Raw genomic sequence first — 25,334 nt, forward strand, 5'->3', positions numbered from 1 at the left:
CGCCTTTTCGAAGGAAAGCGTAGGGTTAAAATGACAGCATTTGTTGAGACATTTCATTTAACTGCTGTTGAACTCTCGCTCTGAAAGTGGAAGCTGTGAGAACATGAAAATGGCTTTCGTGTTGAAAAGGGTTGCCAAGGAAGCAAAAGGAATAAAGAATTACTGCAGTGGATCAGTAGTCTGATGGTTGAGTAATTACAATGTGCACTTTAAGCTAAATGTGCATGTCAGTTAATAGTTTAATATTTGAGTAATTGTTTTGTAATATATGAGATAAAATAGTTTCAAATTTTTTCTAATTAACGAGATTTATGCCATTAATTTTGCACTCAAAGAAAGTTAAATTAAAAAAAAAAATCTAAAATTGTGTAATAAATAATAAAAAAGAGTAAAGTCAAAATCCAAAAGGTAATCTACTACTACTACTGCCTTCTTCATAAAACTGACTGACCCTATAGCTTAAGCCCAAATTCAAATGGCTAATGTGGAGGTTCTGGAATTCAAAGGTTCTAAATTTTGATTCTTGATCATATACACTCGGTTTTTAAGATTTATAATTTCTCTCCAAATTAAGGGTCAAAATTGTCCAAATAGCTAATTTCTCAGTTACAGTTATTATAGTTTCACATCTTATATTTGCACAACTAAATATGGATCCAAAATCTTTGTATCAGAGCATTGCATTTCCCACCAAACACATCCAAAATAAAATAATGCAACAAATCCTCAGCTGCTCTGCCTGTATCAATCCTGTACACGGCCTCGTTTAAGGCAGTTTGAAGGAATTTTAAGACAAATTGACAATTATGATTTGTGAATTTTTTGAACTGAAACTAAACTGTTTTCAGTTAAAATAAAGAGTATCTAAACTTATTAAAAAAAACAAAGAAAATGATATAAATCCTTATACTTTGATTGATGCACTTCAAAATTTTCTTTCCTCCACTTTGTCGTATTGCATTGGTTACTAATGTAAATAACATTAAGTGTGTCTATGTATATATATATTATAATATTAACGATTATTCTTAATAAGGCAAATGATTAAATAAATAATATTTTAAGAAAAGTAAATTTCTGAAGCAAATTAAGTTAAAAATTAAAGAAAACTATTCTACAGTAAACCATTTTTTTCTCAATTAAACTGGTAAATTTAGTTTGGTCTGATTTGTTTTACGGTTTACACTGAATAATGAACACCACCAAGTTGTAGCAATCCAATCCCATAATATTATCTCTATTGCAGCAATCAGCCACAAAGTATCTGTTTGGGCTATAGTACCGCAGGTCCTAGGTTCAGATACTAGAAAATGCCCCCAAGAACAATAAGAATAATAATATAACCAGATCGAATAAGAGACATTTTAAAGCCTGCTTTAAACCAACACAGAGAAGTAAAGGAATAGCCTCAAAAAATTATGAACTAAACAGCCCCTCAAATAAGGGTTTCCACCTCAGTTCAATTTGGGAGTAATCAGAGACTGCAAACTCAAGAACGTAATGGCATGGGTTTTTGACACCTGCTATATTTTATTTTTACATCCAAAACACTAAAATAGAAAGAGGCATCGATATGTGAACTCTAGTAGGCCTAGGAGTTGCAACCAACCTTAAGAACAGAAAAAGTCAGTCCAGACGGAAAATTATACTGTGCTTTCTAATGTCCAACTACTACCCTCATTGCAATGGGGCTTGAATGCTCATGGCTTAAGAGCAAGAGCCAATCCAATCTTGGTACTCTTTTCAATAGCCTTGGTATCCACCTCTCCAGTAACAGTGAAGAATGATTTTGGTCGCCACTCATGCTGGATGAGAGCACTTACCTTGCCAAAGTTGTTCACTCGTGCCTTCAATGTCGTCAATGGATCCAATGCATGCTGGGAACCAACAGTAACAGTATTCTCATTGGTTGAGAAGCTATGGCTTACCTCTGCACCAACAGCATGTGTGGGGTTCACAATATGATAGTATGATGCTTTCAGAGAATCACCTTTATCATTCCTGCATCAAAATAAACATTAAAGATATAGTCAACCAAAAATGTAGAACAAAAACCATAGAGAAGTTGGAAGGCTGCTTATCATCTATCCAGCTGAATTAGTGCTATTAAACTTCTGATTCTGATTTCAGCTTAAATCAAATATCCGTCCTTTGTCTCATTTTTAACATATCAATTGTTCCATCCAGAAAATTCTAGAGTGAGCAAGAAATAATCATTGTTTCAAGAATCTAAACTCTCAGGCAGACCTAATCACCACTACTATGCAAATATTTGGAAAATCAAACTCACCATCTCTTGAAAGGTTATTTTTAAGAATTATGTGCAAATCTTTTCCTAATAAGTAGCAGCTAGGCTGATCACTTGATATGCTAACATCTCTGAATGAAAAGAAATATTTGCATGAATACAAAATATTTACAAGAAAAAGGAAGTTATGAAGCGAAAAGGCTCATATAAATTTAGATATGCATATGCTGAACAGAGTACGTGCATGAATTATGAGGTTGATGAATTTCTCATTACATGAAAGTAGCTTTTGAAACCAGGCACAGCTTGAAAAATTAGCTAACATAAAAACGGATATATCATTTTTACTTGCCTAACCGAAAGGTGCTTAACAACCACTTACAGAGTCAATGCAGCAACCAAGTCTGCATTTGAGTAGCTAAGTCCAGCATTGCATTTTGTGAAGTTCCCACTTTTGGTGTCAAATGACAGATCCGTACCAAGCGAGACAGCATTGCTTCCAATCACTCCAGAGAAGTTGACAATAGGGTTAGGTGTCAGGCCAATACTTGAACTTACAGCAGCATAGTCATGCAGATATTGAACCTCCAACTGTTACAATGTCATGTACAACAGCAATTTCAGTTTTCAAAGCTTTGGGTGTAAATAAGAAGCAGGGGCACCAAATGAGAAAATGAGAATTCTTTTCACAAGTTCTCTGCCACCTGGGAGGCATAAGAACTGGAATTTATCCTGGTTAATATTCTTACCTTGCCAGACCTTTGATCTGGAACTTTGAAGCTCAAAATTGCCTTCAGCCCTGGAGCAGGTTCATCCACTGTAATAGTTGTAAAAAGCTGACAGAAAGCGAATTCAAATTAAGATGGTGAATGTTTAACATGGAAACTTCGCATTATTACAGGGTGGAAAAAAAAAGAATAATTATGAATGATTTAAGATATCTTATTTCAAAGTGATATCCATAAGATGTGAACCAGGAACAAAGTAAAATGACGAAATAGGAGCATTGCCCACATATAAATTCAGCACTGGAATAAATAGCAAACAATCAAAGGGCGAACCATCATCCCATTTTAAGACTTGAAAACTTAGAAACACGGGATAAAGCAATGGGAAATCAACACCTATCGCACCCCATCAAACCATATAAGTTAGAGATAAATTAAAGGAAGATCCTTGGACTCAGGGCATAAGTGGGATACCAAACAACCAAATGATGAACTTGGGTGAACCATCTTCCCCATCTTAAGACTTGAAAATCTAGAGACACAGGATAATGCTATGGGAAATGAACACCTATCCCAACTCACCAAGCCAGATAAATTAGAGGGAGACCCTTGGCCTCACTGCATGTGGGAGGATTATAAAACTTTCAACAGAACAAATGAGATGGATATGACAAGGCAGAAATCTTGAATTCAGTTAAACTTAAGTAGTCTAATATATGATTCACATTTTTTAAATTTGGGTATCATGGGATGCATCCACACAATAATAAACAGAATAATTGAATAAGTAGAAATGCAAAGGTTGCATTAATTCAGGTCACTAAATCTGGGTCCGATAAAAGGAAAAGGAACAGGAATAGGAAAAGCAAGCAAATATAAAACAAGAAATTAATTTATTTATTGGAATTTTTGATAGCAACAATGGAAATGAAGGGGTTTGGATTTATTATTTGCATTAAATTAGACAAATGATGTTATATAAAGCACAGGATTTATTTGGAGTAAAGATTCACAATAGAACAGATGAATGAATGCAGGAATTAACTTCCGTTCTAATGAATTACAAATATTCAATAGAAATACCTAATACTGTAATCTTACAGATTCGGATTAATCATATGTTTGACTCCTTTTATGAGTACGAATATTTATTTTGATAGAATAAATCAGAGTCAAATCTCTGGATTTAAAATTCGAAATCCTAATGCAATCTCAAATCACTTTGCTTTAAATTTTCAGTATACATCAAACCTGCAAATCCGCTAAAACATACATCAAACGGATTCAGGCTGCCGTATTGTCCATAAAGTTTGCAATTCAAAGTTATGCAGGCAACAGTGATTCAAAGTAAAGTGTCATAAAGATATGAAATGTTTTGCATATTTGTAGCATGTCCAACAACTAAAGGCATATCTCAGAAAAAATATAAAATTGTGTAGAGAAGAAAAGGCTAGAAAAGACTTGCCCAAAAGTAACCTCAAGAATGCATTATGAACCAGAACTCCATCACCAATACAGTTATCAAATTTCAAATGAGAATGTATAGATTATCATACATTGGAGTCTGTGTCCACTTTGACATCAGTTGTGAAATTGTTCTTCTTCAGCTGAGTATTGACATCAGCCAGAAACAGCTCCCCTTTCTTCAACCCTGTAGAAGTAATGGCCTGCAACAATACAGATTGATAAATAAATTTAAATACTAACAATGTCAAGTTATGGCAAAATTTCAATATTTATTATTCCACTGAGAAGGTAATTTAATACAAGCAACACTAACTTCCTAAAAGTTCATAAGTTCCTCAAATATAAATTGTAAGTTAATAAAACTTGGTATAATCCAGGAAAATTCAAGCTACAAACCACGCAAGGGCTGAGAGAAAGTCAAAGCAGAACTAGCTTGATATACATAATGCAAAGCAAAAGCCCATGAAAGTTCAACAAAAAACAGTCCAGAACATATACTCAGACAAGCTCAGCAGACAGATTGTAGCAGCTACCCATTTGAAGCAAGTAAAAGATATACATTACTAACTGAACTAAACACAAGAAACCCAAAGAAATTAACAATGCAAAAGAATAAATAAATTAATTAATTAATTAATAAAGAACTCACAACTCCAGTAGGAGAGTATGTAGTGATGGTGAACTTCTGGTCTGTCTGGTAATCCTTGTACAATAGATCTACATCATTCCCAATCAACAAACCAAAACCAAATTACCCATCTAAATTTCACATTATTGTATCAAATGCAAAAAACACATACAAATATGCATATACATACCTCTGGCTTTTTTGCCGATTTCAGTGTAGAGACCAGGACCTTTACCCATGATTGATTAATTAATAAAGAATCGCCAAAAATAAAAATACCAGAGAAAGAGAGAGAGCTGTTGTCGAGCTTGAAAATGGGAAAATGGAACACGATTTGGGGTTGTGATTTATAGGAACCGAAAAAACCCTAATTTCAGCTTTCTTATCGGTGAGAGTATTTTTGTTCTGTTTTATTATCCAAGGAAAACAATACCGGCCGTTAGATAGAGAAGATAAGAAGGTCTTTGCCGTTGATTGGCATTTCGGCAATTTATAAGACATTTTTTTAATGGTCACGTGACCCTCTCGAGCGACCGAGCGAAAAGGCTTTGATTAGGAGAGGTAAAAACGTGACGAACCTTCTTCTGTCTTTTCCTTCAAGCTCAAGATTGTTGCCTTGGGGGTGGGGAGGCTATTCATGGTTCGATTTAGTTGGAAGGATTTGATCAAATTAAAGTGAGAATGATGATTTACAAAAAAATTCAAGAATTATGTATTCAAGATGACAATTATTTGATTATTTATATCTATAGCAGCCACGATCACGGTTCAATTTTAATTAGTGGTTTAATCGAAATCGAACTGTTCAAAATTGATGTTAAATTATGGTCAATGGTTTCTGGTTTCAAACTATAGTCGAAACTGTATATTTAAAATTCGGTTCTAATTTTTCATTTTTTAAAATCAAAACCAGATGATTTTAGTTTAAAACCAGCGGTTCTAGTTTGAAATTGTAAAAAACATGTTTTACAAAACTTCCAAATTTTATTTTGTTTTGTTATAGTTTTTTAAAATAAAATTTAAAAATATTTATTAAATTGATCTGGTGTTTTTCAACAGTAATGTTTATTATTGTTATTTATTCAAACTATAAATCTAAAACAAATTTTAAAAATTTTGAAATAAATTATTTAATTTTAATTCTAAACCATAACAAAAGCAAAAATGGTGATTCTAAAAAACCGTCTTAGAACTCCATAAAATCAATTCGATTTTCATGTTACATTGCTTATAAATCAAGAATTTTAAAACTGAAATTTCGATTCTACAATCATAGCCATATGTGTCAGGTAAGTACCCAACTCGATTTTTGCGGATTTAGATAATGCCTAAACGGATTTTGGACAAATTCGGGATAGTCAAGCTACTCTTCCACAAGCTACTTAATATCTTTCACCAGCATTTATATATATATATATATATATATATATATATATATATATATATATATATATATATATATATATATATATTTCTTGTAAGTATAATTATCTATATTTTTAAAGTTTTTTTAGTAAATAAAATATTATTGGATAATAATATAATTTGATTCATAACTAAATTTAGTAAAACATTATCAGCATTAAATTATAATATAATTTATTTTTTTTATATAAAATATGTTAAACAAAATTTTACATGCAGTGTTCGTGTCATGATAATTTAGTTAAATTTTATGTAGTTTGATAATTATGTAATTTATTAAAATCTTTTATAAAATTATTAATTGAATAGAATACTAATAATATTATAAGTTAAAAATTTTAAATTTATTATTGTCAATAGTGAAATATCGTGTGGAATGTGAAATATAATAATTATAATAATTTAAAGTATGAATCGTATAAAATATCACTAAAAAACTTATAACCATAACTATACTTGAAACTCAATTAAATATACTCTTATTCTTTTTATTAATACCATTATATATATATATATATATATATATATATATATATATATATATTATACCTAGATATCTAGTATATATAAATTAAAGATTAAAATGATTATAAATTAACTATAACCTACTAGACACATTCTCTAATAAAAAAAGTATTAAACTTAATACTTTACCTAGTATTATTAGTTTACAATTGCTACACTATTAACATATAATTATAGCTTTTTAATTAATAGCTAGTCTCATTCTATATATAATAATAATAATAATAATAATAATAGTAACTATTTAATTATAGCTTTTTAATTAATAACTGGTATCATTCTATATAATAATAATAATAATAATAATAATAACCATTTTTCACTTTTATGTCAAAAAAAAAAAAAAAACTATTTTACCATCAAAACGAAATAGTTTTGATGTGGTAACAAAACCACGTCGTTTTTTACTTGGGTTGCACTTTAATGATACAAAAACAAACAAATTCCTCTCAACGTCTTATTTCTCCTTTGCAACTCCCTCTTGTCGCTCCTTTTTTTTCCTTCTACGGTTTTACCCATTCACAGTCTTACTGCTCAATACCTTCCCGTCACTTCCGTGCCCGTGGCCGTAGCATCCGCAACAGTCCTGCTCCTCAACCGTAGTAGCATTGCCAGGTTCCTCCATTTCCATTCTCGATTTTATTTTATTTCGTTCCCCATTTATTTTATTTTCTTCTTTGCCTTCATTTCTTTTCCTTCTCCTTTTTTTTTTTTCTAATATAAATACATATAAACAGACAAAGAGAAGGAATTTTTGAATTAATTTGTGGGTTTAGCCGAGAAATAGATGTTTATTGTTTGATTTTTTCATTTGTGGGTTTTGTGCATGTTTTATTTGTTATTTTCCATATAAAATGGATTACTTTTTAGATGAAACAGGAGCTTTATTTGTTGAATTTGTCTTTACTTTCTTTTTTCCCAGATTGTAAAAATCTTGGAATTTCAGGTTCAAAGCTTCTTGTTAACTTGAATGAAGCTAATTAATTTCTTGAAAAAATGTATATATTAAAACAGAAAAAGAGAAGGGAAATTGGTTACTTTGAAGCAGCAGTATAGGTACTGCTGGATTGGAGAGAGTGTGAAGTACTCTGAATTGAGTGCAAATGGAGCTTTGGTCTTAAGGCCTAAAGATTTGAATCTTATATTGTTGGTGTCCATTTGCTTGCTTTTCAAAATCTAAAAAATACACCGGACGTGATCTCAACTTATTACATATTTTCGGTTTTCTAGCTCCCATGTGGTTTTTTGATTCAGAATTAGGATATGCTCGTGGTTTGGTTTCTAATTCTCTTAATGCATATACTAATATTCTTGGAGATGTCTATATAATTTTTTGACTATGCGCTGCTTTTTGTAGAATTCTTATGCCTAATTTCTTTGGATTGGAGATGTTATTAGTCTGCAAGTGTAAATGAAACTTTTACTGAGAAACAGATTGTCATATATATATATATATATATATATCTCAGCAAGTTGATTTTATTAAGGGATAATTAATTAGACAAGAACCATTAGCAATGGCTTATCAAGATTGTTTTCTGTTATTGACATTAAACCTAATTAGCTCCATACACTGAGCAAAATCAAAATCATCAGACAAGGCACGATCGCAGATTCATACGTTTGTTGACTTGAATGCATTTTGGTTGTTTTAAGTTGAATTTTTTTCTTTTGTTTTGAAAATTTTCTACTCTTCTAATCTTCAGTGGCTATTGTTTAGTACTCTATGGGTTATTTGCAGCTTTATTTTTTAGCAAATTCTTAATTAGAGTGAACTTTGTGTTAATCTAGATTTTATGTGCACACACATACACAACATAAAGTAAGGTTGACAAAGCAGGTTGCTCACAAAAAAAAAAAAAAAAAACATAGAAAAGATAAGGGGAGTGTATGCATATATTTGCTAAATGCAATGAATGCACGACTAATTAAAAAATAGCTACTAGTTCTGTTGAAAATTTTTTTTGTAGCCCGTGTTTATCATTAATGGAATTATAACAACACAACCTAATCTAGTGAGTATTGGTTAATGGCTAATGAGTTTTGGCCATTGCATACTTTTGTTGCAGTATTGCAACTAGCCATTAAATATGGTCATGGTTTTCAGATTTTGGTTACTTAAAGCTGGATAATTTACTTGAGCTAGAACTGTCATTCCCATTTGAAAATTGACATAGTCATTGTTCTGCCTCTGTTTGCTTGTTTTTTTTTTTTTTTTTTTTTTTTTTTTTTTTTAAATTTTCTTTTCTTTCTTTCTTTTGTTTTCTGCCATTTCTGAACCACCTTTTGACATAAATGAAAGAGAAATGGCCGTTAGCAATCCAATGGTACCATAATCATTGATTGGTATTTTTCATTTTTTTTTTTTTTTTGGTGGTCCATGACTATTTTATCATGAATTTTGAACACTTTTATGTATCATATCCAAGAAACTACCTATTTAGAACATGCTTTTGCTGTTGCTATTTGCTTCACCATTGGGCAATAGTCAATAGCAAAACAAACATAAATTCATGTTAAACATGTATGAGCAGTCTGAGTGAAGGGTCAGTATTGGAGAGAGACAAGGATTTGTGTAAGCATGTATATTCATGCTTGCTTTTGCTAATGAACGATGGTGTGGTTTATTTACATCTGGCAATTATTGATTTTGCATAAACCATGTCATTTATATGTTTTATATATATATATATATATATATAGCTTAATAATAGGTGTTTTCTCTTACAAAAAATTTTAAAACACGGGAAAAACATTTTTCTCTAATTCTCTTTTTCATTTCCAAAATTTCCATCTCTATGGAAAATAGAAACTTGAAGACTAAAATAGAGTTTTCCACAAATGAACAGGGCCATAATCTCTCTTTTTAGATCTAGCAAATAGAACCTGCCCATCATCTACCTTTCTTAATCCCAAATTCTTACCATCCATTTTCACCCATATATACTCTCAGATGCAACCTCAGCTGCATCCCTCTTCTCTCCCTTGCTGGATCCAACCCCACCTTCATCCCTCTTTCTCTCGCCCTTGCAGTGTTTTATAACCTAATCTAACAATGCATGAGTTGCTTTTTGATTTCTCTTCACAATTTTATCATGTAATGCTTTTCATTTCTTGGTTTCTTATTCTTGATTATGTTTGGTTCTGTGTATTCTGAAAGCATGTAGAGATTTAACAAACAGGTACCACATTCATAATCGGGTTTGGATTGGGAGTTGGGTAGTGCGTTTTAAACGTGTATTTGACCTATTTCCAATTTCTATTTTTTTTATACTCCCTTGACTTTCCTTTTTTACCTATCCCAAATTGTTGTCATGTTTCCTTTTTAGAAGAGCATAATATTTAGATTTACTATTTTACCCTTATTTATTATGCTTTTTTATCAATAAATATAATAGTTTAACTATATATTATCATTAATTAAATTTTGATATAAATAAAGAATTGAGGCTTCGTTTGGTTCAAAATGGCTTACTTCCTGAGAAGTAAAATTTTCAGGAAGCACACTTCCAAGGAAATTATTAGTGAATTACTCTCAAACTACAAATTACAATAATATCCATAATATAAATTTGAGTGAATTTAAATAATAAGATAAATTAGTAAATTCATTGCACTTAATTGAGGAAGTGCAATTTTCCTAATCATAACTAAGGAACTTACTTCCTTTGTGTAAGAGAAGTTGGATGATCTACTTCTCAAGAAGTAGAATTAATAATGCAAACCAAACACAAGCACTTTATGCACTTCCCGGAAAGTTACAGTTCCCTAGTCTACTTACCTCCGACCAAACACTACCTAAAATATCAAACTTTCAATCTTCCTATAGAACTTTATTTAATCAAATATTTGATTAATTTCAAGGATAATTTAATATTAATCATTTAATTTTAATGGAATACAAACACAAGGGCCTATAAAGAAAAAGCAAAGCAAAAATTATAGTTCAACTATATTAACTAAAATTTTTTATTTATGTGCAAGTTAAACAAAGACAAAAATTATGTGACGAAGGGATAATTGTTTCGTTGATTGTGCAGTCTGCGCTTCTTACACTTGTTCTCTCCATCATGTAAGTCTCACAGTTGCTCCACACCTCTATTTCCAATTCCCAACCCGTCGCTGATTATTGCTGACTCGCTCCATGTCTCTGTTCAGCTTCAGTCTTTCACTGATATACACCGTTCACGGAGGAAGTGAGGATAGAATTGGTTCAAATTTTAGAAGTCCAAACCATATCGTCAAGAACCAGTACACGTTTCTTTTTCTGTTCTTTTGACTTTTAATTATTTCTTGAGTTTTGGTATTTGAGTTTTGTTTGTTATGTTTCTATTCCTTCCCATTTCTCAATTATAACTTTTATTAATCTTTTTTAAAAAAATAGAATGCATCGTTTTGTTTTGGTTTAAATTGGTAACCATTAATCCGGTTATACCTTTTTTCTTTCTTTTTATTCAAAAAAAAATATCACCAGTGCTTTTCTAGGTAAATTATGCACTGCCATGCAAAATCTGCAGGATATCTAGGCTCTCTCTCTTTTTTTTTTTAATTATTTTGAAACATTTTATATTAGAAACAATATAATCATTGAATGTTTTCAGGTTTCATTCATGTTGCTAAATAAGCTGCACTTTTAGCTAATGCAATAATATGCGAACCTTGTTTCACAATCAGCAGCCAATAATAATAAATCACTTTTTTAGGCTTGAAATTCTGATAAAAGAATTCTGAAAATGATACATTCAAAATGAAGATACAATTAATCAATAGTACCCAAATTCCCATCCAAGTTGCAACTGATATTTCTGACTGCATTTTCAATATTTCATTATTCTCTATGTACACTGTTTGCTTCTAATGTAATTGTGTCTGCTTAATCTTTTATTAATTGAAAAGTTAAAAAGAAAATTCTGATGATTAATTTGTTGAATCAAAACAGGATGAGTTGAATTATTTGACAAAGCTTACTGGTAGTAGAATAATCTCTTTTTGTGTATATAAGCAGTGCAATTTTTAAATCCGATACTAGTCATGACAGATATTGAAGCCATGACATAAAGGATTGCAAAATAAAGCCTGCAATGAAATTGTAATAGAAAAAAACAAGCAACAAAATCATGTAGAAAAAGTTTAATGGCATATTTTTATCATTTCGTGTTTGTGTTATATATATATATATATATATATATATATATATATATATATATATATATATGCTAATTTGACATGTTACTCCAGGAGAACTTTTATCTCTACTGTTAAACAGAAGAAAAAACAGTGGCACACAGTTTTTCTTAATTGAAAATTTTTGTGGTTCTATAATCTATACTTTGTGGTTCTTTCTTAATCTGCACCCATCACAGCTTGTAAGAGTTTACATTGCTTGATGCTTCTGCTTAAGGAATCTAGAGATGAAGCTGAACTAGAGGATGAATTTAAAAGAAGAATCATATGATGCCAAGTTGGATTCTGCTATACTTAGCTCTCATGTCGGAAAAACCGAGCCATTTCTTATGTTTCTGAGTTGCATGGTGTTGTATTCTTGCATGTCTTTGCATCTTTTGTATTATTTAGAAATTTGCGGTCCTATTTCTGATTGTACTGTTTTCAAGTTTTCAGATTTCTTTTCCTCTATAAAACAGCTGTCTGCTTTGAACCGAATTAGTTCGGTTCGGTTTGAAACAAACTGATTTGATGCCCAGCCTTTCCCATGACTTTTGATGGATGAGTGTCTCCCATGCTTTCTTGGACGTGATGCCATTAGCACCCTTTACGAACATATCATACTAATCTTGATGAATGATGATAAGTGCACATTGATCTTTCTTCCTCTCCTGCAAATTTTAACCTCGTTTTCAGGTTCCCCAATAGCTTTCTACACTATAAACCCATACTCCTTGCAGATCAAGAGAATGGATTTCATCCCAATTGACCAATTCTCATAATCGGTCTTGTTAAGTTGAGGGTATTGAAAGGAAAGAGAGGCCCCTTTGATGCCATTTCATTCTTTTATGGCTCTTGATACTACTTTGTTGAAAGCAGATGCCCACCAATAAAACACATGCTCACACAGTGAAAGAAGAAGAAAAAAACAAAAGCAATATTGGTGGTTAGAGTCTAATCAGGTTTGATTAAATTAAAAATTTTAGACGTGGACCATAGTATAATAAATTTGCAAAGTATATAAAGTTTATACGGATTCCAGATAATTAATATTGTTATATTAAAGAATTAGTTGAAACATGGTTAAGATTTAATCATGTATGCTTTCCCAAAAATAAAATCTCAAAAATGTTTACTACAAATTTAAGAATTAGAATTAAAATTAAAATATATACTTTTTTTCGTTTTATTTTGTTTGCATGGTTTGAAAAAATATGCAAGTTAAGAATTTAGTCAATAGAGATTATTTTGCTTTTGTTTTTTTTTATTTTACTCAATAAGATATTCATTTAACGAATAATTATAAAAGTTATGGAAAAAATAATTATTTAAATATATAAATTTAAAAATTTTAAATATTTTGAGGCATCCGAAAAAGAATAAAATGGGAGGAGAATACTGAAATTAACTTAAAAAGTTCGACCATTAATTTCACAGTAATATCCAACAAACAAACTTGTCATTAAATAAACGACTGCTTGTTTGTTTGTAATTTTGTTTGTAATTTTGTCGTGCGTTTTATTTTTAATAAAACACAGTGTCGTTTCATTTTAATAGTGATAAATAGCTTTTCCTTTCCTTTGTAGAAATCTAATGTAACTGTACTAAAAAATATTATCGCTGTCGGAAAAAAATCTTACGCATAAATAGTTGTCAGAAACCCTTGTTAAACCTCTCTGCTGCGCAAATAAATCAATTACAATGAATAGTCCAAATCCAGTCCACGAAGAAGAAGCAGAAGATGATGAAGGCGAAGTCTTCCTCGATGATGATGATATTATCCACGAAGTCACCGTGGACGACGAAGGTTCTCTCTCTCTCTCTCTCTCTCTCTCTCAATGTCAATACGTGTATATATTGCTTCGTCTTCAGATATCTTTATACACAACCATTTCTATGCTATTTTCTATTGAAATCGATTTCTTTTTCTCTATACAGATCTTCCCGATGCAGATGATGATGCCAACTCTGATGGTGAAAATTGTTATTCTGGAATTTGCTTCAGTTGAATTTGAATATTTCTCTACTCGTTTAAAAATGTTGGTAAAGAATTATTTACTTATTTATTTATTTATTTTTTTGGGTTTTACAGAGGGTATTGATGACTCTATTCATATATTTACTGGTCATACAAGTAAGTTTTTTTGCATTATTATGTGTATTTAATTGAAACATTCTTAGATAGTGTTTGATGTTGAAGTTAGGAGGTAGACATGGAGTTATTGCTTTTTGTTGGTCACAAAGTTTGATTTTGGCTTATTTGATTTTCCTTATTTAAATTATTATGTAATGGGTGTGTGATATGTCTTCAAGTATAAAATTTGAATCCACTAAGTTATTATGCAAGATTGCTTCCATTTTTTGCACAGGTGAACTCTATAGTGTTGCCTGCAGTCCAACAGATTCTACTTTAGTGGCAACTGGTGGCCAAGATGACAAAGGGTTTTTGTGGAAGATTGGTCAAGGTGATTGGTTTTTTGAGCTTCAAGGTATACCCATTTTTTGAAAATTTTACCTTAATTTTTTCATTGGTCACGATTTCATTTTCATATGTCAATTACTTACATTCACACTAAAATACTCTCCGCCCCTCTGCCCTTCATTTCTCTATTACTAAAAATGTCCGTAATGTTCGGTCCTATACATATCATGCAACTTAACCTTTTGGAAGTTTTTATGCAGGTCACTCAGATTCTGTATCTAGTTTAGCCTTTAGTACTGATGGGAAGTTGCTTGCATCTGGGGGGTTGGAAGGGCTTGTTCAAATATGGGATGCTTCATCAGGGAACTTGAAACATAAATTTGAAAATCCTGGAGGAGGAATTAATGTGAGCTTATTAACTGAACTTGGTTGCAATATCTTCTGGTGTAATTTATTTTATACACACACAAATATAGTGTTAATTTTGCATTTTTTTAGTGGCTCAAATGGCATCCAAGAGGGCAATTACTCTTGGCGGGTTCTGAGGACTCTAATGCCTGGATGTGGAATGCTGATAAAGGTGCCTTTCTTAATATGTTCTCTGGACATGGTGGTAGTGTCACTTGTGGTGATTACACTCCTGATGGTATGAAATTATTTTTGTATTTTTTTACATGTTTTTGTTATTTTTGCCAATCTTTCATATAGCTCAAATTTGGTCTATTCTTCTTTTATTCATCTGTCTTCTACTGCTTTCTGAAGGCAAAACAATCTGCACTGGTTCCGAAGATGCAACCTTGAGAATATGGAATCCAAGAAGTGGTGAAAATGTCCATGTCGTAAGAGGTACTCAATTTGTTTCAGCATAGATATTCTATTTTGTTTGTCTTATGAGTAAAATTGTTTAACTAGGAAATAAAACCTGTTTTTGGAAGTCTCAAAATTTGAATCAAAATAACCTTGAAATTAAGGAGAAGTGCTTATAATTAAATCCCAGTTTGAAATCTTCTGTTCTTTGAATGTTTGGGTTGCAAAGAGTGTAAAAAAGGAAAATTTCACAACTTAAAAAAAAATTATGATGTCATTCTTTCTTAATGAATGTATTGTAAAGTTGAAGCTTCATTTGCCATATGTTGCATCTAACTAGATGTCTGATGCAAATAATGGAGCATAAAATTGTGATGTCAAAATTCTCAATATGGAGCAGGGGAGGGCAGGGGAGAGAGAAGTGGAAAAAAGGGGGGGGGGGGGGGGCGTGGAGGACAACCTTAAAATGGAAGGAATTGTTAATATCCAAATGGTTTGGCCAATTTAACATTAACTTGGGAATGTTCTGGGCTTTTGGCTGCATATGAGAGAGTTTTCAATAAAACAAATCTCTAATATTACTGATGATTTTGTTTGTTATGGTTGTCTGACATAATTGAACCATATATTATAGTTGTCAGCAGTATCTTCATAGTTGAAACTGCTCGCATCATGTTTGGAACAAATGAACATGGAACTTCCATTCATTTGTTTTCAAATGGGTACAAGTTCATTTGCAAATCCGTTTCAATTTGGTAAAATTTGGCTTAAACATAACGAGTTCAATAGAATTGATGACTTATAATTTTAAATGAATTTTGTGTGCGCCAAAATTGTTTCTTAACATTGAGTTATAGAAATTACTTGAACTTATTTTTTAAATATTTCTATATCAAGTTCACTTCTATTTCACAGGTTTAAAAGATTATCTGAAGTTTCTGTTTTTTTCCCCGTTTAATGACACTATATAAATTAATAGGTTTTTATTTGTGGTAAAACAAAAACTTACTAGTATCTATGTGATTCTGTTTTGTAATTAGTTCAATTTTGAGTAATAGCGTTTTGTTTTAATTTTTCTTTCCATTGATGTTTCAAATTGATTATGGATTGCTGATTTTTCAAATGCAAGAACTTGTAGGAAAAATGGTTGCTTATTTCATGTTTTTTAGAACTAACCAATTTAATGGAGAACAGCAAGAGTTCAAACTTATTATACCACTAGGCCTAATGCATAAATGTGCCCTTGAACTTTAAAGTTTTATTCTTGTGCCACTTTGAAGTTTACAGGGGATTTATCGTGCTCCTAAAGTTATGAATTGTGATAACATTGCACGCTTCACAATAACAATTAATCTTTTTTTGGTGTTTTTGGCTTCTATATGAAAAATATTAATTTGATATGTGATTACTATAATTTTTGGAATAATAATTTTTACATTTTTCAACTATTTAATAAATGTTTAATTGATTTAATTATACAAGTTGGAATATTCAACAAAAAAATTTTGCAAGTGAAAGTGTTCAATGGGTTAAACTAAAAGTTGATGGCGCAAACATATTTTATGTAAAGTACATAGGTGAATTTATGCATGTGACCTACACCATAACAATATAATCCCTCTGAGGAAACGCCATTTGAATGCTTTTATTTCCATTTTCAATTCCTGTAGTAGCTCTGTTGCTTCTTGCTTTCTTAGTTATAGTTTCTCAGTCTAATTAATTCAATGTTTTCTTATATTTTGATCCTTAACTTGGCCATTCTCTTACCTTGTTTTACTTCATAAAAGTTGAATGGAGAACCTGCAGTTTATGTTCTCATCTTCATTATGTTGTCGTTTTATAAATATATTGTATATGAAGGTTGAATTATTGTGCACTTGTTTGTCATTACCAAATCTGATTCTAATATCATATTCCTTTCTCCCTATCCTTATGATTCTTTACTTTAATAATTTCTCCTGTTGGGATGAAAACTAAATTTTTAGCAAAAATCTGGTATTTCATGTCTGACTAATACCTCTTCTGTTTAGGTCACCCATATCACTCTGCAGGACTGACATGCTTGGCACTTAGTGCTGATTCTACTCTTGCTATTACTGGTTCAGAGGAAGGTTCTGTACACATTGTGAATATAACTACTGGAAAGGTTTGTTTTCTTGTTGCGTTTAATACCCTTTTTATTTTCTTCTATTTTCTGGTGTCAATTTATATCTGGTGTGAGTATTATATTTTAGTTATTGCCTGTGGGTTTTCTTAGCTTCTAGGTTGTACTCTAACCTTTTTCTTTTTTCTTTTTATTTACTTCTTATCTTTAAGCTTTTCTGTTGGATGATTATTCCGCTTTAGACTCTTGAATTTTTTTTTCATTTATATTAGGATGTAATTGTAAAAGATGTATTATGCAATAAAACGCCCATTAATGGTATATGAGTGATATGTGGATGAAGTTGATAATTGCTTCAATTCTTTAGGTTTGTTCTGCTCAAAATTTTAACTTCATCAATGATCGCTGGAAGTATTATTAAATCATCTGGCCGTTGGATTTCAATTGATGTCAGTAAAACAACTTAAGTGGTATTGGGGTATTAATAAGGTCGCTTGAACAAGAATCTGCCCAGGATAATGGCTGGAAGATGTGCCATTGCGACCAAAATGTTTTAGTTCTAAATAAGATGATTTTCTAGTCCCAAATGAAGTGTCGCTCCACAACAAAGACTCACTTCTCTCTCTCACTTCTCTTTTCTCTTTCCCCATTTAGATTTCTGGTTATATCTGAGCCAGATTCCACTTGAAATGACTTAATTGTTACATGATAAAGCGTAAGTTATTCTAATGTTACCAATTGAAATTTGATTACCACAATAATGTGGTGATAACTTCATCAACCAGCAGTGTAATTAACCCTAAAAATTTTATCTGAGTTTGAAAGACTAGCCAGTGTGGTGGTGTAGACATGGTAACCAGTTCAGATCTCATCATAAAAGTGCAGTTTAGCTGTATGTCGTTATTAGTTTGTCAAGTATGAAGCTTAGCAGCTATGGACTGTTGGATAGCATAATTCTTGTATTGCCTACAAGCATTTTGATTTTCGATTTTACTCATTCCAAGTTTGTTCTGCTACATTCGGATGATTAACTTTTTATTTTTGTTTGGGATTCCTTGTTATGTCTGGATGTATTATTGGCATGTAACATTTTGCATTGATAATCATCTCTGTTGTTGGTAACTTGGAGACACCATATGGGAAAATTGGCAATTTATGTTCTTGCTTGTACACTGATCAAATTATTGTTAGTTATAAATGCCTTTCTCAGTAATCCTTTCATAAACTTTTTGCTGTGCAGGTGGTTTCTTCTCTGGCTTCTCATACAGATTCAATTGAATGTGTTGCATTTGCACCAAGGTAGAGTCTGAATCCGTCTTCCTTTCTCTCTGCATATGTGTGTTTGTGGCGAAAGGAAATTCTGAAGTAGAAGAATAAGGTCTGGGAAAATGGATGTCTCTGATTCTTAGTGAGTTGGAACAATGATTACATGCAACTGAAGTTGTTAAAAGTCCATGGTGCACTAAGGTGCAAAGGGAGAACTGAAGCCTGAGGCACAAGGTCAGGCGAGCTCCTGCTTTATGCAAGATGCATATTGACAAAAAAAAAAAGTATTTCATAGTTGAATAATAAGGTATAGAATAGATCCTCCTGATCACATCTTCACATGCATGGTGTGGCTTTGAATTGACAACAAAAACTTGGGAACCCTAAAAAAGAAATTATGGTGGAAGATGAAGAAAAAGAGGAAAGTGGAAGATGAATTAAGATTTAAAGGATATGGTAGAATAGAAAAAGAAAAAAAAAAAAAAGGGAAATCAATAGATAGAAGTAATATCATGGAAAATGAGGAGATACCATACCTTGGGGATGATATGACGTTTATGAATGTAGATGATGACTTCTGAAGTACTTGTTATGTGACCCTTTTTTCCTCTGTGATCGTTGGATTATGATAGTCAAACTGCTCTTTTTGTATTAGTTCTACAAGGAATATTGAAATTTTAAAATCGGGACCCACATTATTTAAAACATTATAAGCAATAAAGATAAAATTGTGTGGGCATAATCTCAAGACTCTAACCGGGCTTTTTCATCCTTTCACGGTACTACTTTGCTATCAGTTACCTAGAAGTATTTAGCCTTGCAAGCGGGTCCTTGCTGATTCAAATGGCATTCTGTGTCCTATGCTACTAAGATCAGAGTGTAAGCTAGTATTTTTTTGGGTAATAGACTCTTGCCATCTGGGGTGCAGCCCTCCATTGCTTCGCTTAGTAACATGATGCTTGTATTACTCCCCCACAATCCCATTTTCACAATTAAGGTGGCCACATTTTGTGGCTTGGGTATACTCCTGGTAAGGTCCTGTGCCTGGGCAGTCCCTTGTTCCTTGGTGCACCATAAACGACACAAGGTGCTACTGGAAATTCTTCTAATTATGTTATACACCTGTGACATCTAGATGTGAAACTTACCTAGCTCTGGTGTTTTCATGACAAGCTGACCATTGTATTTGACTTTGCTCTTTCTATGTTTCTGGATCAGTGATGGCACTGTTATTTACAAGCTTACCACCAACATTGATTTATAAGAAACTAGTCCTTATGTGGGAGATTCTACTTTAATTTTGGACTGTCAATCAGTAACATGAACTTTTATTTTGTGTTGCTGGGTGTTAACAAGCTTTTAATGTATGTATGGCAGCTCGCCTTGGGCTGCAACTGGAAGCTTGGATGGAAAGCTTATCATCTGGGATCTACAGCATTCATTAGCTCGCTCAACATGTGACCATGAGGTGTTTTAAACTGTTCTTTTGTTTTCTATATTTTTATATTTGTTAATCAACTCCAATTTCTTATTGAATTAATGGATAAACCTGTTAAAAGGAGAGCATCTCCTGCTTGCTTGCTTGAAAATTTTCAGGATTAATTATTAGTTTTGTAGTTCTTAAACCTTAAAGTCCAATCTTAATTGCGCACTGCTAGGAGTTATGTCAACTTATGTTTTGGTCTGTTACGAGAGAAACTTTTTTTCTTCCTGGCAGGACGGAGTTACATGCTTGGTATGGCTAGGTGCGACTAGATATTTCGCTACGGGATGTGTGGATGGAAAAGTAAGAATATGGGATAGTCTCTCCGGTGATTGCGTGAAAACTTTCAGTGGTCATGCTGCTGCCATTCAGTCTCTCTCTGTATCTTCTAATCTGGATTTCCTTGTTTCGGCTTCTATCGATGGAACTGCGAGAGTGTTTGAGATTGCAGAGTTTCGGTAATCAAAACAAATTGCAATATATTGTTAGGGTAAAAAACTTTTGATTTGCACGTTTTTGCAAATATATGGTTAGTGTCATTTTCATTCACTATTGAATATTTGAATCTTATAAATGTGGGATTATGCCAAAGCTATTCATTTGTCTCTATTTTTGTTTGGGAGTAAAATTGCTGCATTACTACTAGGCCATCAACTCTCTCATCTTCATGTGAGGAATTTACCTGTTTCATGTGGAACCTATATATTTTTGAGTACTAAGTGCATTAAATCTGAGCATATTGAAAGGAGTGGGATGGCATTTGCTGGTCAATAAACCATTTTGTATTTTTTAAGATACACGACCAATTAGATGTAACTCCTTTGTTCACAAACAGGAAAATGATTGGTATTTTTTTATACCTGCACGAGGTATTCAGGTCTATGTCTTTTTTAACGGTCCACAAACCTGACTGATTTTCGCTTGCTTTTGGAGGGAAAAGGGTTGGCCCGGGAGAGTTTCATGTAAGGGAATAAATCGTTCTTCATTATTATTGCATATATTTGAAAAATAATAGGCTTAATTATAAATTTTAATGACTGAACCTTTGAAAAATTTCTATTTCTGTGTCTCAATGGAAAATATTTGCAATCAAGTGTCAGAGTCGATAATTTTTTTTCAATCAGGTGTCTCCTTCCTACGTGGTTTGCCGGAAACATGAGTAGGACATGTGAGACTCACTAATTGTTAAAAATAATGCTGACTAAGATGCTAAAAAGCTTGACACGTCGGAATAATGCTGATTAGGACGCCATCATTTGTATATTTTGCCCATATGAATTGCAATTAATTAAAAAATTTCCCATGGCAATAACATTTAATTGATTCAAAATCATACCTGTAAAGCTTAAAATTAAACATGTTCAAACAGCTTGCTGTTCTGTCCAACAAGCTTCTCATATGCATCCAAACACTTTGCTATTTAAACATGTTCAAACAGCTTTCTGTTTAAACATGTTCAAATAGATTAAACATTTAATTAATCAAGCATTGCTACAAAGCTTAGCAATGTTACCCCAACCTCTAGTTCAAATCCATTGTGGCATTTCATCAAACATAACATACGCATCGCTACAACTCCTACACTACTACTGTCACTCGCACTTCAGGAAGATTACAACAATACTACTGTCACTCGCACTTCAGGAAGATTACAACAACGAAAATGACAAGACTACACCATAGTCATTTCTCTCTTCTTTGTCGAATCCTTAACTGCTCTTCCAACAACTTTGTTTTTATAAGCAAACCAGGAATTATCTGCTTCGATCTGTTGCAAATGGCGGGATAAACCTATTTGAAGAAATCGCTCCCAATAGTCTGTCTCGCTTGCAAATTTTTAATTTCAAACCAATCACTTTCAACCTAAACAAACCACCTTCAACTCAAACGCCATAAATATAGAGGAAAACTTACACTTCTTAACTCACAGCACATAAACCTTCTACCTGGGTTCCAATTTGTCCAAGAAAATGCGAATGATGCATTGCTTCCCGAATTTGCAAACTTCGTTTTCCATCCAACGAAGAAATAATTCTACTCTCTCTAATCTCCTCTTTCAATTTTTTTATTTTAGAACCTTATTTTTTCCAAGCCCCTAAATGTAACAGAAAGAGCGTTGATTTTGAAGGTTGAACGATAAAAGTGGTGTTTTGAGTAGAGTTAAGGGTAATTTTGTCAATTGCTTTTTACACTTCACTGCTTGACGCATCAAATTCAACGCGTCAAGCTTTTTGGCATCCTAGTCAGCATTATTTTTAGCAATTATTGGGTTTTATACATTCTACTCATGTTTTTAATAAGCCACGTAGGACGGAGACACTTATATAAAAAAAATTATCGGTTTCGATACTTGATTATAAATGTTTTCCGTTAAAACATAGAAATAAAATTTTTTCAAAAGTTTAAGCACTAAATTTATAATTAAGCTAAAACAATACTCTCTTCGTCTCATTTTGTTCGCATGATTTGATAAAAAAAGGTATATTAAGAATTTAGTCAACAAAAGTTATTTTTCTCTTTTTTAACCTTAACTCTTTAAAATATTAATAAAAGTCTTTCATTTAATAATTGGATCATAAAAATTATCATGAGAAAAATAATTGGTTACACGTATAAATTTAAAAACATTGCAAACATTTTTGAACATTCAAAAAAAAAAAAAAAATAGCAAGCAAACGAAATAAAATAAAGGTAGTACGTATTATATGTAACAAATGATGACATCTAAGATTCGTATGAATCAAAATCAAAATAACTATGCATAAGGAATAGTTTTTTGTTCTACTAAAACCTTTTTTGTTATATGTTGTTATCCCTTGAGCTTGTTTGTGATGTACAATTTATGCAAAATTGAGCTATTAAAGTTAAGAAGAGCTTTGAACCCAGATTTTAATTTGGCCTATTCATCCAAAATGGATGGATTTCCTTGTTCCAATTAAAAAAAAAAGGGTCCAATTGGTCTTTTGATTGAAAGTTCCCTTTGAAATTGATTCATATTTCAAAGTGCATTTAGTAAATTACATATCGCAATCAAGTTTATTAACTCATGGTTTCAATTTTGACCCGTAATACTATTAGAAATTAGCTTAAAAATCAAAATCTATCCGCTTTCAACTAACCATTGCTGCAGATTCTCTCATCACACCCCTGGTGATTTGCTCTGCAACAACAAAACACTTTCAAATAAATGCGAGCATTCGGTTCATTCTACTTAGTTTTTTTAATCTGTTCGGTTTATTTGGTCTATAAAGCTTGGTGGTTTTTCATTTTTTTAAATAAAACTAGTGTTGCAACTGCGAAGCAATATTAGACGAAGAAATAATTTTTTATAAAATCATTCAAAAATAACAAAATTGTATAATAAAATAATCGTGAAATTTATTACAAAATTGTATCTCATTAAGATATATGTTAAAAAAAACAGTTACAATTGCTAAGATGTGTCTTCTTAAATATTGTGTAAAGCTTTTTATGCAATAGTAAAAATCATGCATAGTATGACCTAGGGGTGTCAAAATGGGTTGCGTATCAGGTTCGACACGGATTCACTTACCATTCGATATGATTAGGGTCAATACGAAAACTATTAATTTAATAATTGTGTTAAATTTATCAACACGAACACGATACGAAAATTAGGTAGGTGACAAAAACATAACACATTTAATCTACTTAATATCATAAACAGGTTAAGTAGATCGTGTTGACTCATATAAAACCCGTGTAACCCACTTAATATTATAAACAGGTTAATTGAGTTGTGTTGATTTGTGTATAATCTACTTAACTTGTTTATAATATTTTTAAATTTTAAATTTTAAATTATTTAACTCCAATCATATTTAAAAATAAATTTTCATACATAAAATGCAGAAATTCTTCAAGATTCATAATTAAAGTAAAAAAGTAACACAACAATCAAATTTAAATAGGTTTTAATTAGAGTATTTATACCTAATACCAAAATTACCTTTTTACTCTCAAATAAACGGGTCACTTGCCTAACCTGCGTGTCAATCCGTGAGATGACATATTTATATTCGTGTCATAAATGGGTGACTCGTTTATGACACGAATCCATTTAAACTGCCTAATCCATTTATTTCGCGTGTTAAGGCAAATCGTGTTCGCATATTATGACCTATTTTGACATCCCTAGTATGACCTGCATCAAAAAATTGATGCACTCTTAATGTTTTTTTTCAATAGTGATAATAATTTTGAGAATTTAACTAATTGTATTGAAATAAGAAATTAAGTATTTTTTGTTTTATGTTTATGATTTATTACAAATGATTGTGTATTTATTTGAAATATTAATGTATTATATTTATTTAATGTAGTGTGTCCTAAGCGTGTGGATGTCTTACCTTTTTAAAAATATATCGCGTACGTTCCTGTATCTTTTGTCCTGTGTCTGTGCAATTTAACTCCTAGTTTATGAGACTGCTCCATACACCAAGTTAATCAACCAAGGTTTTTTTTATTACCAAGAAAAAATGAAGTATGCAACCTAGCTCCTGATTTATGAAACTACTCCGCACACCAAGCTAATCGACCAAGGTTTTTTTATTACAAAAAACAAATGAAGTTTTTTTTTTAAATTCGTTTTTATCTCTTTTTTTTTTTATTATTAATGAATGATCATAAAAAATAAGGAAACTAAATTCTTTTTTGGAAAAAACTTATGTGGAAATAAAGGAAAAATAAAATTAATTTTTCTCTATAAATTTATTTTTATAGTTTTGTTTTATTTTCCTTCTTATTTGAAGATAAAATTATCGGAATTATTTTCCCTTATATTCTTTTCTTATTTCTAAATAAAACAGTTTTTGCTTATTAATATTAGTTTAGTTTAGTTTTCTTTTCTTTTTCCCTCTCACATGACATTATCTGAAAATATAAAAAACAACTTATCTTCTTACAACCGTTGTCGTTACAATTTTTCTTTTTACAATTATGCTAAATAACTGCTTTTATTATACTTGATAATTTGAAAAATTTATACTGAGCCATCATCTAAGATAACTTCTCTGCTTTTATATATTATATAGATTTTTGGTTCTGT

The 25,334-nt window shown here is 31.5% G+C and overlaps 2 protein-coding genes across 3 annotated transcripts; one reads left to right on the forward strand and one right to left on the reverse strand.

Annotated features, from left to right (window-relative positions):
• Window positions 1-1,395: 1,395 nt before the first annotated feature.
• On the reverse strand, window positions 1,396-5,484 carry LOC149492529 (mitochondrial outer membrane protein porin of 34 kDa-like). The gene is made up of 6 exons (XM_089716293.1): window positions 5,262-5,484; window positions 5,093-5,160; window positions 4,533-4,643; window positions 2,998-3,084; window positions 2,631-2,839; window positions 1,396-2,001 (listed from the first exon to the last, which is right to left on the reverse strand). The coding sequence occupies exons 1-6, from the start codon at window positions 5,308-5,310 to the stop codon at window positions 1,701-1,703; spliced, it is 825 nt and encodes a 274-aa protein (XP_089572419.1). The 5' UTR covers window positions 5,311-5,484; the 3' UTR covers window positions 1,396-1,700.
• Window positions 5,485-7,498: 2,014 nt separating this feature from the next.
• LOC149492530 (transducin family protein / WD-40 repeat family protein) lies at window positions 7,499-20,857 on the forward strand. 2 transcript variants are annotated; one of them, XM_089716233.1, is made up of 12 exons: window positions 7,499-7,636; window positions 13,842-13,991; window positions 14,123-14,158; window positions 14,277-14,318; window positions 14,554-14,673; window positions 14,867-15,012; window positions 15,105-15,252; window positions 15,369-15,452; window positions 17,444-17,559; window positions 18,758-18,816; window positions 20,161-20,251; window positions 20,501-20,857. In XM_089716233.1, the coding sequence occupies exons 2-12, from the start codon at window positions 13,886-13,888 to the stop codon at window positions 20,726-20,728; spliced, it is 1,176 nt and encodes a 391-aa protein (XP_089572359.1). In that variant the 5' UTR covers window positions 7,499-7,636; window positions 13,842-13,885; the 3' UTR covers window positions 20,729-20,857. The 2 variants fall into 2 exon arrangements, with proteins under 2 accessions (XP_089572359.1, XP_089572358.1); XM_089716232.1 differs by lacking the exon at window positions 7,499-7,636 and having other exon boundaries at window positions 13,790-13,991.
• Window positions 20,858-25,334: the final 4,477 nt, after the last annotated feature.

This window comes from Jatropha curcas, chromosome 11, assembly GCF_041381405.1.
Source record: "Jatropha curcas cultivar XTBG-Jc1 chromosome 11, XTBG_Jcur_1.0, whole genome shotgun sequence".
Taxonomy (NCBI): Eukaryota; Viridiplantae; Streptophyta; class Magnoliopsida; order Malpighiales; family Euphorbiaceae; genus Jatropha; species Jatropha curcas.